Source organism: Danio rerio, chromosome 18 (assembly GCF_052040795.2).
Source record: "Danio rerio strain M-AB ecotype USA chromosome 18, GRCz13ab, whole genome shotgun sequence".
In the NCBI taxonomy this organism is placed as follows: Eukaryota; Metazoa; Chordata; class Actinopteri; order Cypriniformes; family Danionidae; genus Danio; species Danio rerio.
The window spans coordinates 24,923,616-24,939,552 of NC_141038.1; the positions used below are offsets into that span (position 1 = coordinate 24,923,616).

Below are 15,937 nucleotides of genomic sequence, written 5' to 3' on the forward strand. Positions count from 1 at the left end.
TTTAGTTTACCTCAGAATTAAATCTGACAGGTGCTAATGTCGTCTTAACTGATTCTCAATACTCCCCAATTAAGGTTTATAGTCTCAATTTAGCACACATGCAGTCAAACAATGCAATTCCAAATCAATCTGTATAAGATCACAAGCTAATGTAAGCATTATATTACATTGCATTATATGACTCGTTTATAAAATAAAATGACTATAGGTGGCTAAAATCCTTTATATTATATTGTCTATTTAACTAATAAAATAAAAGCAGATCATAGGGTGAAGAAATTAACACAGATAATTAGTATTAGTTTAAATATATTTCACCATAATCCATATGTTTCCAAATGACCTTATACAGCCAGGACATTTCCAGTAAACTGTCATTCTGTACTTGCTACATTTAAGATCAGCTTTGCTCACAAGCAATACACTGACCGATGAAGACAAAATTTAAATTGGTCACACACCAAATTAAAAGCACTGCTCTGTGCCATGCCACGTCTTTAAAAACAAGGACACAGTGTTATCTATACAGGTAGATGTGTGCTGAGTTACTGTGTCCCCATGACACTTGCAGTACATTTAAACGTCGTTCAGTCTCTTTTTGAGGTTGAAACGAATGCTTAGGTCTATTAAACAGACTACATTCAGATTATAGTATTACACTATCAATGCAGCTAAAGGAATCTCGTGAAATTGAAAATACATTCACACTAACCTTTCAATGGAAGATTCCCATTTGGCTTAAGAACATCGCATTGCATATGATCAATTGACATCTCGAAATGAATTCTACTCAAAGAGCCATTGGGTGTAATTTATAGCACGTTTTACAAAACACTATTTGTGTGTCTATTTACACAAATTCTAAAGACACTAATTGATCATCCTTTCCTAATTAGATAAATGTTGTCTCTAAATTCAACATTCACAAAGGTTAAGATGTCTGAGAAGCTCCAATCACCCTCGGTCGTGAGTTTTAACACAGCCGTCTCACTTAAAACGACCTTCATCTCCAATGGTTGTAAAAGCAATATTTGAGTCCTCTCTTTGAATGCGTGGTCTCTTTGTGCACCACCAGCCTGTCTCGGTGGCGTATGTGAGGCATCGGAGCCGGGCTGCGCTCTCTGCCAATGTTAAAGCCTCCATCACCTCGCGCTCACCCCTCGGCCTAGCAGAAACAGAGCGGCGTGCTTGCATTCAATCGGCAGAAAGGGTCAGGGATGTCTTGATAGAGAGTGATCAAGGCACCTGAACAGCCCAGATTAAATGCCTTCCTTGCATGCGCGAGTGTGTTTATGTTGTGAAGAAATGAGATTGCTTGGTTGTGACACGGAAGGCCCCTCTCATTCACCTCCTCCTTTTGTGCGAGGTCACCCGAGAGGCAGTTGCTACGGCAACAGGGCCTCTCCCAATGGGGGTGTATACACAAGCGAAGGTTTCATTACGAGGTGTTTGTTAAGAAAATGCTCCATTGCCCACGTGCGTCTCAATCTCATCTCTTTTCTCCTTCTTTTGCAGGAGCACATGTCGGTGGCTGAGGACGAGGACGAGGATGAAAAGGTATTCCGCCGGTGTCATGCCTGCTTTTTTGATTAACCGCTGACTTTTATAGAGCCTCTCCAGGCTGTCCTTGGGGTGCTGCATAGACGGACTGTGCGCTGTACCTTTAATACTGCATTTAACTCGGGACTGCAACTTAAATGTGTTCAAAACGAGGACAGACGATTCAGCAAGCACATTTTCCCTCCAGTACTTTCACACACGTCCTCTGGGAGTTCTCGCTCATACGACAAATGGATTTGGTTGCTTTGCTGTGGTCCTTTGAAACGCAGAAATAAGCACAGAACGGCATCATTAATTGAAGTTTGTCATCCGCTAGGGAATAGAGAAGCATTGTGAGGATTTCGAGGCATGCACGGCTAAATAGGGAGGCTGGACTGCAGTTGAACTTCCTCTTTTAGCATTTTTATTTATTTTTTTATGCTTAAGATGAATCATTAGACTAATTACAAATTCACCCAAATCTGCTTAGATCCAATTATTCATAAAATAAGAAAAGATAAATATTCAAAACACTGAGCTGGTATAGTTTCTTTGTTTGGTATGCATGGTCAAAATCTGAATGAATGCATTCATAATGAGGCATGGCAGACTCGTAATCATTTTAGTCTTCGCTGTCTGGTTCAGAGAACAACGGGTTAACAGGAAGATAATGCGTTATTGCTTTCTGACTTGGATGTGCGGAAGTGTGCAGTTCTGAGCCTCCAAGCGCTGACCCTTGCGCTGTACGGCTAGGGCCTAGGATTCATATCCATAATGTGCTCAATATATTCTGCTATGATGACCGCAGGCTAGCTTCATCTGTTGAGAGGAACCCCTCTGTTAAAAACAGCTCCCTCTTCCAAATCTTATCCAAGCCAAGCAGATAATTCACGGATGAAACGCATGATATGTGTGTGCAAGCACATTAGTTGACGCCCAGCAGCTAAACAATTGTAATATATCTTGGAGGGAGATATTTGTGGTCAAAAAATGAGAGGAAAAAAAAAAAAACTACATGTGAGCCTTATAAATATGTGGATTGTGTTGAAATTAAGCTAATTCCATACAAATTATATCAGTTTATACTTGTATAACAATTTTATATGTATAAGTAGCTTTTTAGAAGTAAAAACTTGGTCCTTTCGGAATGCCTGCACAATTGTATTATTTATTTTTAATATTTAATTACGAGTTTTAAAAATTAACAGCATTTTTCCAGTGACATATAATGTTTTTACACCCTTCACGTCTTGTGTAAATTAAATATCTCCTTTCATTTATTTCATTACCCAGATGTCCATGTTTATTTTAAGTTGTCAGTTCTAATTTAAGGTGACTTGTTTCAAAGTCCTGTAATATTTTTTTTCACTTTGACTCCAGTATCACGCAGGCAGATCAAACAGTGTAGCTTTACACTTTGTATCAAAGTCATCGCTGCTAATGTTTTGGGGTTGGAGAATGATCGGTGTTAAATTTGATCACTTCAAAGGCCCCGTTTTTTCCGACTCTCTGGTTAACATGGGGATAAAGGCGGTCCCCTCTGAGGAGGTTACGGTTACCACCCGTTTTTCTGTGTTTTCCCCCGGAGGAAGAGAATATGTAAACCTGCAGTTGAGCGGCACGGATGCGATGGAATTGAAGCTAAAGAAAGCTGATAGGAGAGACTGCGATACTGCAGAAATAATACACAACAGATCCTATAAGCTCAAGTTTGTCCTGAGGGGAAAGAGAGAAATTTACAAATCACATACCATAATGTAACTTTCCTTCGGCTTTCGGTATCAATTGTGTTAAGCACACATACGCTGGTTTAACTGCATCAGAAAACAAGATGAAAAAAGAAAAACAACCCTGGGGATATGTGTCCCAAATGACCTGGAGACCCTGTTCGGGCAAAGGGTCACCTAAAAGTACCATGCTTTAGCTAGACAGGCAAAGATCTGACCTTTTGCTTGCACAAAACCCTAGGGTAGCATCGGTGGTCTACAAATTCACAAGCCCCCTTTCCATCAACATATCACCTTCAGCTCATGCCAACAAGGATATAGTGTTTATGTCCTGAACATTGTGTATTCCAGAGTGCACAATCCTGTGACATATCCATTTGGGAACGCAGTGCTTGTTTGTACTGCGTTTGTCTGCTATAAAGAACCCATTTGCAGCACATTTTGCCAATAACGCAGGTGTTTTATTTAGGTGCGTTTCTCTGGTTATTCCGTTGTGGAATAAGTGAGTTGCGAATATTTGCACCAGCTTTGAATGAATATTCAAATTTGATGCCATTTACCCAATTAAAGGAATGTTAAATGAACCCTGCCTTGCAGTATTTTGATTGTGCTACGTGTCCCTGTGAAACAGCATTTTCTGTTTGCCTTAGTGCAATCTGTTCCCTATTAAGCAAACATAAAAGTTATTTGACAATTTCATCAGAATTGAGAATATGATCTGACACAGGTTTTTTAATCAGTAGACGTGTTGCCAAAATTAGTTGTAAGGATGTTTGACTAAACTGGGGTTCAGGGAGAAGAATCAGAATAGTTCTCATAGGCAATCCAAAGCAAACCTGGAACAAGCGTCATCGCAGATAAAGTGTGACCCAAAAACAGTTTTTTGGACACTTACAACTGTCGTTTAGTAACAAAATGTGGAAATTAGTCATATCTGTAACAAAACAAAAACAATTTAAAAGGTTTATTGAACTTAAAAATTTGAAACATCTTTATATATTTTTATTATATGTTATATATAGACCATTTTGAGGAATGGAAACAAAAACACTAGTCCCGACCGAGACTTGACATTAACTTTTTGACAACCAGTCACTGTGACTAGTAGATTTCCAACATTACCAGCCAATCGCCATTTTTACTAGCCACACATTTGTTGTTGGGGAAAAAAAATATATATATATAATTTTTGCATAATTTGATAACACCAATCATCCTATTTTAATATGATTAAGATAATACTCTGATTAAGAGTCTAACATGTGAACAATGATTTTTGATTACCTAAATCCAACTAAAGCCATAATCAAGCTAAACAGAAATTTAATTAAGACAGGCGGAGTACAAGATTATAATCATACGTTAAGTACAGACATGTAAACACTTTAATCAAACTATTAGCGTCGTGTATGACTTTTTGCCGCTTTTTGCAACAAGATATTTCGTACACACACAGCTATTTGACACTATTCTCTACACCTACCGAGTCAGAAAGGACCACAGACACCTGCAAGGTGAAATCCAGTAAGCTTTTTTCCTTCCATTGTGCAGAATCAAATTCCATTAAAACAACACTCCTCCACCAGTCCTCACTTCAAACTCGCATTCAATACCCCAGTTTGTCACGCGGGCATGAATGAAATGTTCCTGAAAGAAAGTGAAACTGCCAAACTGCAGTTAAAGTTGAAAAATTAAAAATGAAACACTTGAAATTACATGAGGGCTGCACGGTGGCACAGTGGGTAGCATTTTCGCCTCACAGAAGGTTGCTGGTTCAAGCCTCTGTTGGGTCAGTCTGCGTTTCTGTGTTGAGTTTGCATATTCTCCCTTGGTTCAGGGAGAACATGCAATGTGTAATGAAACTACATGAAACGTGGATAGCGTGGTGACGCAATGACGTTAATCTAACTATGTGCTAAAACATGTAAAACGGGATCATAAAATAAACATTCAAATAGCAACTCATATAAACACTTTATCATATAATTGTCATATTAAGATTATGTAATGAAGTTTGCCCTGTGTTCTCACGGTCTTAAAAACTTATTTGGTGAGTCAGATTAAGGGAAATAATTTGACCAATGGTGTCCATGTAAATGTAGTCATTGATGTGAATGGTCACTTGACGCTGTATGTCACTGGTAGTGTGAATAAGGCTTTACTTTCTTAGCTGTGTTGGATCTGGTATGGACAGTACAAAAGTACAAAAATCACTGTCATTTTATCAGTTTGCATATGAACACAGTGGTCCCAACTACTTTAAATGGACAGTAGCTACAGTCATCGGCTGTTTTACATTTATCAGTAGATCTTATATAATTTGACTTGACTTTAAGCAGTTCTCTAGGCTTGCGAGATCGGTAAAGTGACATTTTAATCCGTTTCTTCAGAATAAATTTAACTTCCCAATGTATAATATGTGACTTAAGTGTTAGCATATTTTTAGGGAGCACTGCGAGTTCATTTTTCTTGTGGTTGGTGGAGGATCATGCTGTTCATTAAGCAAAGAAACACTTTAGACATTTGAGCCCATATCAAACACAGTTGATACACCGAAAGAATAAATCTTCTTCTGCACTTTATCCTCCTTTGACACTTCCCTCACAAAGCCGGGATTTGAAAAGACTCATAACAGGAGGCATGTTGATTCTCTCTTGATTGATATCCTAGTCTCTATGTTAGGACATGCTGTGTGCCGCTGGAGTAGACGGGGCTGTGCTGAGTGGAAGCATGACTGGCTTCCTATGGTTTCCTGTGTCTGGGGCCGAATGGAGAGTGACAGTGGGGAATCTGGGCTGAGCTTTCCCAGGGGTCGTCGATCCGGGTCCGCCGTCTTACGCAAACATATACAGTGCTCCATCACATGTTTGTCTTTCTCAGCACCCCACCCCCACCCCCCGCTACTCTCAGTCATTACTCCTGTCATCATTATTTCCTGCGTTTGATGTTTCTCTCTTTCTTCTCATCCTCCTTTTGGAGAACTATACTCATGGGCTCTTATGCTGGAGGAATCTCTGATGTGATCATGTTGCTTTGGACGTTAGATTACCCTAGCAATCTTCTTTAAGTAAAATGGAATAGAATTTCTCTCTTTTTTCCCCCATTGAAAGTCCATTTAGCCCATGTCTCTGAATTACAGCGCAACCCAATACTGTGTGATGCATCAAATACAAAAAGACAATGGGATTTCCCATCCCTCTTACAAGAAGTAAAAACATTGCTTTGTATAACCGGATTACGCACAGACATAGCAATCTTTCTCCCATGAGCTGGGATTCAGAAAACGCTAAATCCAATGAATTCAACCCTGCACTCAATCTTGCCATAAGGTGGGCAACTCTTAGCTTCCATACGCCAAGAACTGGTACTCGAAAAAGCTCGCACCCCCAGGAAACAAGCCAAGACTTGCCCGGCGGAGACTTGCGGATTAGACGACCTCGAGAGTTGGCGTCTTATGCCGTCTGTGTTCTCCAACTCCCAAGTTCCTCTCTCTCTCTTTCTCTCTCTGTATGCTTTTCTGATTGCCATTTTTACATCTTTTTTCCCTCCTCCGCTTAATCTTTGATTGTGATGCACCTTTATTGTTTGCGCCTGACAAATGCTGAAATACTCCCAGATCGGTGACAGCTCTGGAGGAGAGGCTGACACATTTTCACGTCTGAGGAGATGTTACAGAAGCTCATTACAGGCCATTGACTAGATGAAATACTGGTGATGGCACTCTGGAAATAAACTGCTCTTCCTTTGTCGGCTTCTAGCAGCTGACTTCCCTCATCAGTCTCTGTCTTTTTTCCCCCCCTTTCTCTCTAGGAATCAGAGAAAAGAGGACTGATGGAAAAAATCCACATGGTTCAAGAAATTGTGCTTACAGTTCAGAGCACTTTAGATGAAGTGGCTTGCATTGGGGAAAGAGTGAAAAAGTAAGAATTGAGCATTTTATACCTCTTCTGAAGTGCGCGTATGCAATTGTGCTCTGAAGTGTACATATATTGTACGTATGTAGAGACTTTTGTTGAATAGCTTCATCATTAGAAAGAGTAATGCTAAGGTTCTCTTTAATTAAAAAATAAGACTTTTATGTTATACCCAGGGGCAGACTTAACAAATAAGCAAGGTAAGCAGCCGCTTAGGGCACCCGGGATTTATGGGTAACCCATCAAAGCCAAGAAGCCTAATAATATAGCTCTTTTATAAATTGTCTATTATAAGCTGTCAAATATTTCTATAACCATTAAGATTTTAATGTTATTACTTCTTTTCAAAACCAGGGGCCCTTAGAATTGGTGGAACATTCTTTTCGTACTGCACATGCCAATATTAAAATCTAATCACAAATATGGCTAACTAACTGTACATAGTTTGTGAACTTATTGTTTATTATTTGTGAATTTATTGTTTTTAATTTTACATTAAGAAGATAAAGGTTTCACCTAAAATATACTTTACATGCAGTCCTACAGAGAAAAAATATCTATAGAGAAAGAGAATGTTTTGAGTTTCAATGCTAGGAATACCTGGGGTCCATTCTATCAGTAAACATCAGTAAAATTATCTAAGATGATTTAGCAGATCCTGGATCTTTTAATCTTGATAACTAATTTCTGGGTTTATTGGTTTTTCAAACAAGTTTGTGAATCAGAATAAAATATCTGGATGAACTGATCTGAGATCACTGCATGTGTTGTGAAGATCTATCGATCCACGAAATCCTGAACAGCAATGTAATGATTGGCTAAATATGATGATACACAATAACTTTACACATTTAGTGTGGCCTTTACACTTTCATGTGCCAGGAATATTTAGCAATTTATTTAGTTTTACATTTAGAGTGGATTGTCTTTATAATAATAGTCAAGGCCTATTTTAGTTTCTTAATCAGCCCAAGGAATAACTGGCTGTTTAAATAAATTTTGCATCAAAAAGGAATTTTGATATCGGTAAAAGTGTCTGCAACTTTTGCGAAGCATCAAATCATCGCCATATTACTGGCCAAAACATGTGCATGACTGCATAAATTATTATTCCTTTTATTCGATTATTACTTATTCCTGTTGAATATTTTGCACGTCTAGTATCATACACAAATTGTACTAAAGCTGGTACCTTAAAATAATATGTGTTTGTATCTAAAAAGTCCATATTAATAAATGTTCTTTTTGAAGAATTTTTGAAGATTTAAGAGGAGAGCCACCCTGTGACCTTCTTCGTACTTTTATCTTTTCCAAGTGTATAAAACTACTACTGTAAGAAAATATCAGCATTCGGTAAATACTGTATTAAATATAAAATAGTGTTTGCTTGAAAAGATCTAATACTGTTTCTATGGAATAAGCCTGCTCTCGAGCTACAAGGGGTCAGTTCTTTGTTCGTTGATTACTCAATTAGCCAATAGTATCTGGATTTGATTATTAATGAATTGACATGATCCAGAACGATTTCGTTCTTCAAAACTCATCCGAGTGTTGTCCTAGTAACAGTTCTGGTAGCTCAAACCTGCTCGGGAGCATTCTTATTTCATATAAACAGGATTAGGTTGGGCCATATCAAGCTAATACTGAAAGTATTGATACTGAAGTATTACTAAAAGTATGTACTGAATGCTGATATTTTCTTACAGTAGTAACCAGGTTATATACACATTCTGGAAAATGGTAAAATAGTTAAAAAATAAATTGTATATATACATTTATAATTTATAATAATTAATAATATTTAATATTAATAATTTAATAATATTTATGTTTTTATACATACAAGTTTTAAAATATATACAAAATAAAACTTAAACAATCTGCACTTTGAAATAAAAATACAAAATGGGGTGTTCTCCCCAAGGGGATCAAAGAGAACATTTATTTATATCGACTTTTTAGATACAAATGCATACTATTTTAAGGTACTGACCCAGCTTTACAATTTGTGTATGTTACTAGACATGCATAAAATTCACTCTTTTTTATTTGTTTGTTTTATAAAGGAATAATAATTTATGAAGTCATGCACGCATTTTAGTTCATCCTGACATTTTAATCTGATTCGAGACCTTGTTTGAAGAACCATATTAGCCAGAGATCAGTTATCAAGTTTAACAGATCCAGGATCTGCCAAATCATCTTAGATCATTTAAGCAAGGTACGAAGAATGGACCCCAGAACTGTTGCTATGACAACAACACTCCAATGGGTTTTAAAGAACGAAACGATCCTAGATCGTGTCAAATAGTCAATAACTAAATCCAGCTAACTGAGTAATCCATGTTTGAAGAACAGACCCCTGGAATTGCTTAGGGCCCCCAAATCACGAAGTCCGCCCCTGATTATACCTAATGTTATGTGGATAATACAATCATATAATAAAATCGGAATTTAGCGATAACTTGGTGCTGGTATACCAAAAGACCATAAATTTTTTGATGGTAAATTATATCTTAGTGTATGATTTATGTAAGAATATGTCCTTGATTGATCGAATTGGCTATTGTGTTGGTGTTGGTGTGGAGAGACCACCCTCATGATTGTAAAGTGCTTTATGTTTATGACCATACACAATAAATGCGCTTTAAATACACATTACATTACATTGAATACTGCAATTTCAAAAAAAAAAAAAAACTTCCCACATTTTGGTGATTCATTTACACATTTAACAAACTTAAATAGATTTCATGTGCAAGATTTTGTTTTTAAAGTGTCATCTAGTGTCTCTTTACAAGCAACAGTTCTAAATTCTGGCCTGACTTGCATAATAGATGACAATGTTTTTCATAGAAACATCTCCAAAACACAAAGAAAAATGCTTTTAGTGCATTGTTTTGCATAACTGTACCTACAACTCTTAAATATTGTATTTTTGCACTTCCCAACTTGCAAGCCTACTCCTTTTGTGCTTACTTATGCGTTTCTAAAATAAATATTAATAATGTGATTAAACCACTGTCCAATCACTCATGAATATTGCTTTATTCTACTATATTTGTTACATATTTAATCTAATCATCTTAAAATGTTGTCACTTCCATTTATATTTTTATTACAAACCCACATATAAGTTCATAAATAAATGTTATATATGAACAAGTCAAATCTAACATACATGAATGTATAATTTACGCATGCAAATGAATGTCTCCATCAACAGCACATTCAACTGGTCAGTCCCGTTCTTGTCATTGTTGGCCTGCCTGGTGCTGCTTGTGGCGACTGTCGGCTTGTACTACATCCCGCTGCGCTACATAGTTTTACTGTGGGGTAAGTAAGTGAGGCACCATGTGTAGCACTTTCACCCAGTGCTTCGTGACACTCCAGTGCTGCTGTTAAGCTGTCTCCACTTTCCTTTAAATGGAAGTCATGCCGAGGTGTTTTAGAAAGAGTCACACTTTACTGTCTCTGAGCTTTGAGCTCCAACTCCTTTACTGACGCCTGACGAAAGCCATTTAAAAAGTGATCCATTTTCATAACTCTACCTGTGACAGCTGATCAGAATCATGAACATAATCCTCTGCTGGTTAGGCAGAGCAGCTGCAGCACTGCTGACTGAGGCGCTGCAATATTATCAAACTTTGATGAATGGACAGTAGAGAGAAGGCATTATTCTCTCATGTTAATACCTTTACTGTCAATTACAGCTTTCATAGAGACTGTTAAATGACTACTTTTGACTACTGTTTAATAAAACAAAAATCACATATTACCGTAAATGGTTTTCCAAACAAATATTTTTTATACAGTATATGGCCATCAAAAATGCTACTCATCACCAAATATGCTGTCCTTTGTTGTCTGTTCCTATAAAAATTCTTCACGACATACTGAAAAATATCGAATAAATATTTATAAATTGAACAATTATTATTAAATCACTATACAGTACTTTTTTGAAATAAATGAATAAGGTAGTGGGTGATTGAAATGGAATGGTTTACCAAAACATCCATATTGTCGGGATACATATTAATAAATAATAATTATGATTAAATAAATAATTATAAATAAATGATTAATAAAATATGGTTATCTGCATAAACTTTCTACTAGGGCTGGGGATAATTAAAAAAAAAAAAATCGGATATCATGTTTCATATCATTTGCTATCAATAATTATTGGATATTTTTAACCACTTTATTTTTATTCACCAACATTACTATGGCAAATAGTTTTAATAGTCAAGAACTAAAATATTTAAACAAAATATCTGATATTTTTATAATACAATATACATAAGTGTTAAAAAGAGTCTTTAACTTGATAAATAAAATGTTACAAAGTGTGTGCAATGGTAAAGCATAATTACTGAACAATCAAAGCAAACTATATGGTGTGAATTACAATGATACAGTAAGCCTCAAACTCTGTCAACAAAACCAATTATAATGAAATCTGAGCTTTCAAGAAAAGAAGCCAGACCATCGTAATTTCAAATACGTATTGCATCAATTACAAACTGTGAAGTTTGATGACTACATTACCGCTATGCTAAAAAAATCTTTCAGATGGGGAGCTAGTGGCTGGGATGCACAAGAAAAGAAACCAAAAAGCCACTCTGGCGACATTCTTTCATCCTCTTTTATTTACAATCTGTTTACTGCTGCTATATGGCACTCATTTTCGCACATGTTGATAGTCTGACCTGAAATGACAAGCATGAGAGCATAAATTCCCACACCATTTTCAGTATGTTTTGCGCCCGCTCTTCCCTGGCGTCTCTCGTAACTACACAACCATCATCTGTTTAATCAGAAGATGACAAATGGACAAACCATTGCTGTAGCTCCGATACAAGTATATGGAGAAGAGTAAAAAGCACTACAATGTTTGGATGCAATGTGTTTTGAGGTAATTAGTCTAAAATTTTTACTGAAACATGTCTATTCCATACAAAGTGTGAAGCAGATTTGTTCAATCTACTTCCATGAATTGTGGTGCATTTTAAAAAAACTATAGTGCTTCATACTGAAACTCAAACTATATATATATACATATATATTTTTTTTCACCAATATTGACAATAGCTATGTTTTCATCCATCTATTTTTGTGCATAAATGGGCATAAAAAAATGGTTGATAGAAATGCCATGATGCGCATAAATTTTGAAAATGTGCATAAAAAAACTTGCACATAACTGAGTTGGATAAACTTTTTATTTGATAAGAAAAGATGTGCATAAACTACGATGGAAACACTTTTACTGCATGAATTTCAAAATGTGCATTAAAAAAGGTCATGTGATTCTGTTAAACGATATCATGTGATGATGAAAATGTGTGTAAATGGACAAACCAGCAGGCTGAGCACATCAAAACCCTCTGAACTGTTGGTTTGTTCATTCTAAAACATTCTTTCTTTATGTATTAGTGTCCTTATTAATGACCTGCAGAATCGAAAGCATCTGTCTGACACCTTCAAACGCCACCGCATGTTCACTGCATGTCAGGATTGCCTTCTGAGGCGCAAGTCATTTATTAGATAAAGAAAAACTTCTCCTACTGCACCAAATTCAATTTTTACTGTTGATATTTTGCACCAGTTAATAAGGAAGTGATGATTTTGTTTGCTTGGACTCGTTGGATGGAAACACTGCTTTATTCACATTTCTTTTTTGCGATATCAGTTTTGCGCAGAAATATCATTCAGAATTTTTGAATGGAAACATAGCTAGTGGTGTCTGGTAAATAAATACTGAGACCAATTTTATCACCCAGCACTAGTTTGTAGATTTAAAAGTGTGAGGCCTGTAAAAAAACAACAAAAAACATTTTTATTAACATTTTCTGTTTTAATATGTAAAAATATAAATTTACAATAAAACATTCTGTTAAAGGTTAACTCTCATTTTTTAATAAGTTTAATGTGTCCTTAATGGACTTACATCTTTATTACATAGAACTACTGTACAACTCAAATACAAAAGTCGTGTGAACCTTACTGGCCATAAACTTTTGACAACATCTAATTTATTGATGTGCATTTCCAATCATAGAGCAGATAAAGTGACAAATATTTGTCGAGGATTGTTTTGTCAATAAGAGCCTGCAGGTGCAGCAGATAACTTTATTTATTAATGCACGCTTGTTTTCACAGGTGTTAACAAATTTACCAAGAAGCTTTTCAACCCATATGCCATTGACAATAATGAAATGCTGGATTTCCTCAAGAGGGTGCCTTCTGATGTTCAAAAGGTAAGGGTCCAGTTTTACATTTAGAGAGAGAGAGGGAGAGGGAGAGAGGGACGTAGACAAGGAAGGAATTCCCTGAAGATGTCTGCATTATTTGCTCTAACAGAATTCCCAAGTGTTAGCCAGGATATTTCCTCTGGCTGTGTTTGATTATTAATGGACTCGCGCCTTTAAAGGCGGCCCCCGGCCCAATTATTTCCCAGCATGTCTTGATGGAGTCACCCGGCTGCCTGGATGGGGTCTGCTCTGATCTCTCCTCGGCCGTAACGCTTCAGCCTTGTCCCTGATTATCAGTTTTGTCGGCCTGTGATAAAAGAAGGGTGCTGTCGAGGGTTCAGGGATTGGCTAAGGGGTCGGTGTCTGCACACTGGCAGTGTGGCGGCCCCCGTCACATCAGGTTGGAGGACTCGATTAATGAAGTGTTGAGCCAACGCCATCCTGCTGGGCACCATATGTGATGAAACATTATCCATGGCTGATATGTCATTCGGGGTTACATCATAAGCCTGTGGATGGGGAGCCAAGCGCTGAGAGTATCGCTCCGTATTTCGGACCCTGAGTGAGATTCTGAAAGGCCATACAAAGCGGGTCCCTGCTGTCAGAAAGTGTTTTGCGCGGGACACTTCTCTCCATCATGAAGGCTCTTTTAATGGTTGTCAGAGCGTCCTGTCCTGCTCAGATACTGGAGAGCTTGAGTGATTGGCTCAGACGAACCTCCTGGTATGAACCTCTGCAACTTTACGTTAACATATGTCTGTGTGGTTGGATGAAGCCAGCATGACACACTGGTTTTGGCATGTGGAAGCAGCAAGTTGGCAAAACAAGATGGAAACCATTGCTGAGTTTTTAAGCCTTTTGAAGTATGTTTTCGTGGTTGGATGAACTGCCTGCTGTTCATTTAAATGGGAAGACAGAATGATCTTTTGCAAAAAAAAAAAAATTAAATAAATAAGAGGCAGCACTTTTTAAACAACAAGATGCCAATAAAACAGAACAGTGGTCATTAACCGTACCAGTAAAGACCAAAAAGGTATGCAAATCCATGCTGTCCCTGTCAAGCTTACCGTGTCCGAAACCTTCATGCTAAAAACGGACTGACCAAATAAGCAGCAAGTTACAAAAGCTCAAATTGACTCCTGTCTCACGGTTCCGAAAATGACTTGGCAATTAGTGCCTGTGCAGTTCTTCAAACGCAAACCCTCAAAACTGGACTTCATACAGCGGCCCTCTGTCCTAAAATAAGCAGCATCTGTCAGTTCTGAGGACAGTTTCATGTTCTGAGGCTGCCGCTTCTCTTTGTTCCCTTGTGCTCCATCTCCCATTCTCATAATCAGGGCCTGGTAATTAGTGTGCAGTCCCTACCTTACAGATACACCTCCAGGTTATTGTTTCCAGGAGAAACAAACAAGAAAAAGCATTTGGACGCATTTTCCATGCTTTTGAGTCCCATCAGCTTCATGCCGTATTTAATTATTTGTCGATGCTGTACTGCTTTTGGACTTAACGGTGGCCTTGGACAAGAGAAGATGCCTTTAAAGCCAATTTCAGAGGCTGATGTTGCTCTTAGCTGTGAAAGAAAAATCAAAGGCAATGTTTTGGTGCTTATTGGGACCCAGGTTTTGAGTAGTGGTTGACCAATTTATTATAAATAACTAGTGTTGGGGAGGCTACTTTGGAAATGTAATAGATTACAGATTACAAATTATACTATTTAAAGTGTAATAAGTAGTGTTACTTTTCAATTACTTTATAAAAGTAAAATAACACATTACATCTGATTACTTTTTGATTACTTTTAAGTTTCTATTTGACATTTTCAACTAAACAATTTTTAAGCATTCATACCAAGCAGGTGTGACCTTACAGTAGCACCCTGTTTACTAGTAAAATTTTAAAATCTTTTATCACTTAAATTAATATAATATTGATATAATATTAAAGTACAGCCACAACAAAACCAGACCTTATAACATAAACAATGTTTAGTGTTGTTACAAAATCAAAAATTTGCATATTGTAACTCTTCATTAATAAATTACACTACATAATGTAGTATCATTAATAACTATCATGAACTAATAGTAATAACCATAGTATGCTTCAGCCTTTACTACAGTAAACTATATATAGACCTCCTCTCCCTGTCATCTTTCCATCAAGCAAATTTCTCTTGTTAGCCTAACTGGTTGGTGACGTCACCGACCAGAGTGAGAGGTGGCAGTAATGCACCAAAACGTTTGTTGTCGACCACCGTAAAACAGGTAGAAGAAGAAGAAATCGTCATTTTCGCCATCATACGGATTTACCTTCATCGGCAAGACACTGGCCTCACAGCTCTGTGAATGTTGGTGCTGTCACTTATTGATCCGCGATCAGTAAATGTAGCTTGTGTGGATGCTACTGCGCTACTTGACTAATAAAATAGCTTTGCGACTGAAAATGAAGTATATAAAGTAAATAAAATATATATATAATAAGTATAATAAAGTTTTAT

General features: G+C 37.1%; 1 protein-coding gene and 1 non-coding gene across 7 annotated transcripts in view; one reads left to right on the top strand and one right to left on the bottom strand.

Moving 5' to 3' along the window:
* The window catches only part of mctp2a (multiple C2 domains, transmembrane 2a), a 90,070-nt gene that overhangs the window by 71,724 nt on the left and 2,409 nt on the right, over positions 1-15,937 (top strand). For both annotated transcript variants that reach the window (XM_087293157.1, XM_087293158.1), the window contains exons 19-22: positions 1,516-1,557; positions 7,077-7,186; positions 10,407-10,516; positions 13,349-13,446. In XM_087293157.1, coding sequence (XP_087149283.1) covers positions 1,516-1,557; positions 7,077-7,186; positions 10,407-10,516; positions 13,349-13,446 — 360 coding nt within the window. The remainder of the gene's footprint in view (positions 1-1,515; positions 1,558-7,076; positions 7,187-10,406; positions 10,517-13,348; positions 13,447-15,937) is intronic.
* The window catches only part of LOC147832825 (uncharacterized), a 204,760-nt gene that overhangs the window by 23,284 nt on the left and 165,539 nt on the right, over positions 1-15,937 (bottom strand). The window contains exon 4 of one of the 5 annotated variants that reach the window (XR_015514957.1): positions 13,023-15,010. The exons of the other annotated variants lie outside the window; for them this stretch is intronic. This is a non-coding gene — a transcript (uncharacterized LOC147832825). Of the gene's footprint in view, positions 1-13,022; positions 15,011-15,937 lie in introns of those variants that run through there. 5 annotated transcript variants of the gene reach the window in all.